The 2,133-nt window shown below is 32.4% G+C and overlaps 1 protein-coding gene across 1 annotated transcript in view; it reads right to left on the bottom strand.

Annotated features, from left to right (window-relative positions):
* Positions 1 to 13: 13 nt before the first annotated feature.
* Positions 14 to 2,133, bottom strand: part of LOC117116939 — a gene marked incomplete at its 3' end in the record, with an annotated part of 5,758 nt that continues 3,638 nt past the window's right edge. Inside the window, exons 7-11 of the mRNA XM_033261078.1 lie at positions 1,425 to 1,587; positions 912 to 982; positions 607 to 758; positions 245 to 434; positions 14 to 115 (exon numbers count right to left, since the gene is read on the bottom strand). Coding sequence (XP_033116969.1) covers positions 14 to 115; positions 245 to 434; positions 607 to 758; positions 912 to 982; positions 1,425 to 1,587 — 678 coding nt within the window. The remainder of the gene's footprint in view (positions 116 to 244; positions 435 to 606; positions 759 to 911; positions 983 to 1,424; positions 1,588 to 2,133) is intronic.

Below are 2,133 nucleotides of genomic sequence, written 5' to 3'. Positions count from 1 at the left end.
GACTGTCGTGAGCATTAAATATTAATTCAAATGTTGGGTTAGTGTAGTCAAGTCCAGGCACTTGTTTGACAAAACATTCACCGGAATCACTTGCTTTCGTTTTACGGTCGAAAACCTTTAAGCCGAAAGAACAAAAATCATTAACATTAATGTATACATTATCGCTTTTGTATGGTACAGTGAAAGACACAAACAACAGTTCTATTTATCACAAATATGAGGTAACAAAATATATGAAACTTACTGGATCAATGACCGGTCGTTCCTTATTTTCCTTCATGGTAACTTTTTCCCAAATGTTCGCTCTTTGAGATGCTGTTTGGTATTCCCAAAGGTTTGCTTTGAAAATCTTTACCGTGAACCTGCCTATTCCAGCTTCAATAAAAGTGTCCAGTTTCAGTATCAATGGAATAAGTTCAATGTCAACAAACAGCCTAAAATAAATGTAATTCAAGTAATTAACTCTATCGAAACATTCAATATTTTTTGTATTTGTTTAATTGCAGATAGTTAATTCAGATACAGAATTTTATTTTCCAAGTTGGTTAGGTCAACTAGATCAACAAACTGATAATATGATTTCCTTATTTTTGTAATTAAACTTACCTTCGGCTTGGTGATCGTACAAACTGAAATTCAATGCCAATGGGTAATCTAACCGTAAGGATATCTCCAGTCAACACCATTGATGCATATAGACCCAATCCAACTGATACACTGCCTTCAGATGTGGCGCCACCAGAAACAAAGAGCTCGGCCTAAGAAAATACGCACATTAACTTAAAAAACTGTATTTACCACTATTATATTATCATTTTTTCAAAAACATTTTATATTATTAGTTTTATGCGCATGGATTTTGTTGTGTCCTAGTCATATCATTCCCAAGAATTGTTATTGCTCTCCATTACCTTGGCTTTGAACTTGAGTACACTGATATCAACACATACACCTGGCCCCACAAATCCATATGCTCTGAAACCTATAATAAAGAACCCATAACATGGTTACTGTATTATAAAATATATTATGCCTACACATAAAAAGCGAAGCAGGCCTTCTGACAGCGGTTTCTTGTTTATTATTAAATATTTTCAAGTAGTTGCACAAGCAAATAATACAAACATACATATTGTCTTGCCATATTGATTTCCAAGTGCATAGATTAAGGATAATGATTTGTGTTTTCATACAAAAATTGCAACCATAACAAAATAGGCCTATGAAATTCTAAGTAATAATCGCAATTCCGTATTTATGTGTGAATCTGGCCAAAATGATGTGAATAAATTATGTAGATGAATGGGATAACTTTAGGGTCCACGAAATGATCAGTGATTTTTTTGAAGTGTTTTTTTAAAAGTGTGTGACATCATTTTGGAACTTATAATAAATTGATAAATCATACACACAGTTCTACTTACCAAAGCTCATCTGGACCATTCCGCCTAAAATATGAGTCCAACTGAGGTCAAAAAACGTTTTCACATTAATTTTTAAATCTTTACAAGTCTGGAAACGATAGTCAAAATCTGTCAAAATCTTGTCAACTGCTTTACCAATTCTAGCATCAATTTTGCTGATCAGCTTCAAAAACAAGATATATCGTAACATTTATTGACAATTTGCCAAAATTTCACAATTTACTAATTTGCATAAAAGAAGTGCCTATTTGCCAGTTTGAATATCAAACACAATACATGCAAAGACAGCAAAACAATTAATTTGGCATCACCCACATGGTAAATCATAAATAATTATCCTCTTGAGAAAATAAAGATGTGAAATTCTCTTGACACAGGCGTTGCACTTTAACTAAAAAATAACAACAAAAATTTCAACTCCAAGTTAGACTCTCATTAAATTAGTGTAATGGAATATTCCTGCAGCACAACTGATACTTAACAGAGAGATGAAGTTGCTGAGAGATGCAGATTGTGTATGATTATAGAGTAATTGCTCTCTGAACTGGATAAGAAACTATATCAATGGTACAGGAAATTTTTCAACAGATCTGTGGTTTACCCTGACGTTAACTTTCTTAAACCAACCACATTAATAGTGGTTCATATGTGTGTAAGTATATGTTAAACGTATATATATACGTGTATACGTGTATATATATATATATAT

Source organism: Anneissia japonica, unplaced genomic scaffold (genome assembly GCF_011630105.1).
Source record: "Anneissia japonica isolate Jap-2015-1 unplaced genomic scaffold, ASM1163010v1 scaffold31047_len5813_cov125, whole genome shotgun sequence".
NCBI classification, from domain to species: domain Eukaryota; kingdom Metazoa; phylum Echinodermata; class Crinoidea; order Comatulida; family Comatulidae; genus Anneissia; species Anneissia japonica.
Note: the sequence above shows the minus strand (reverse complement) of the source record. Positions and strands in the feature narration are given on the sequence as shown.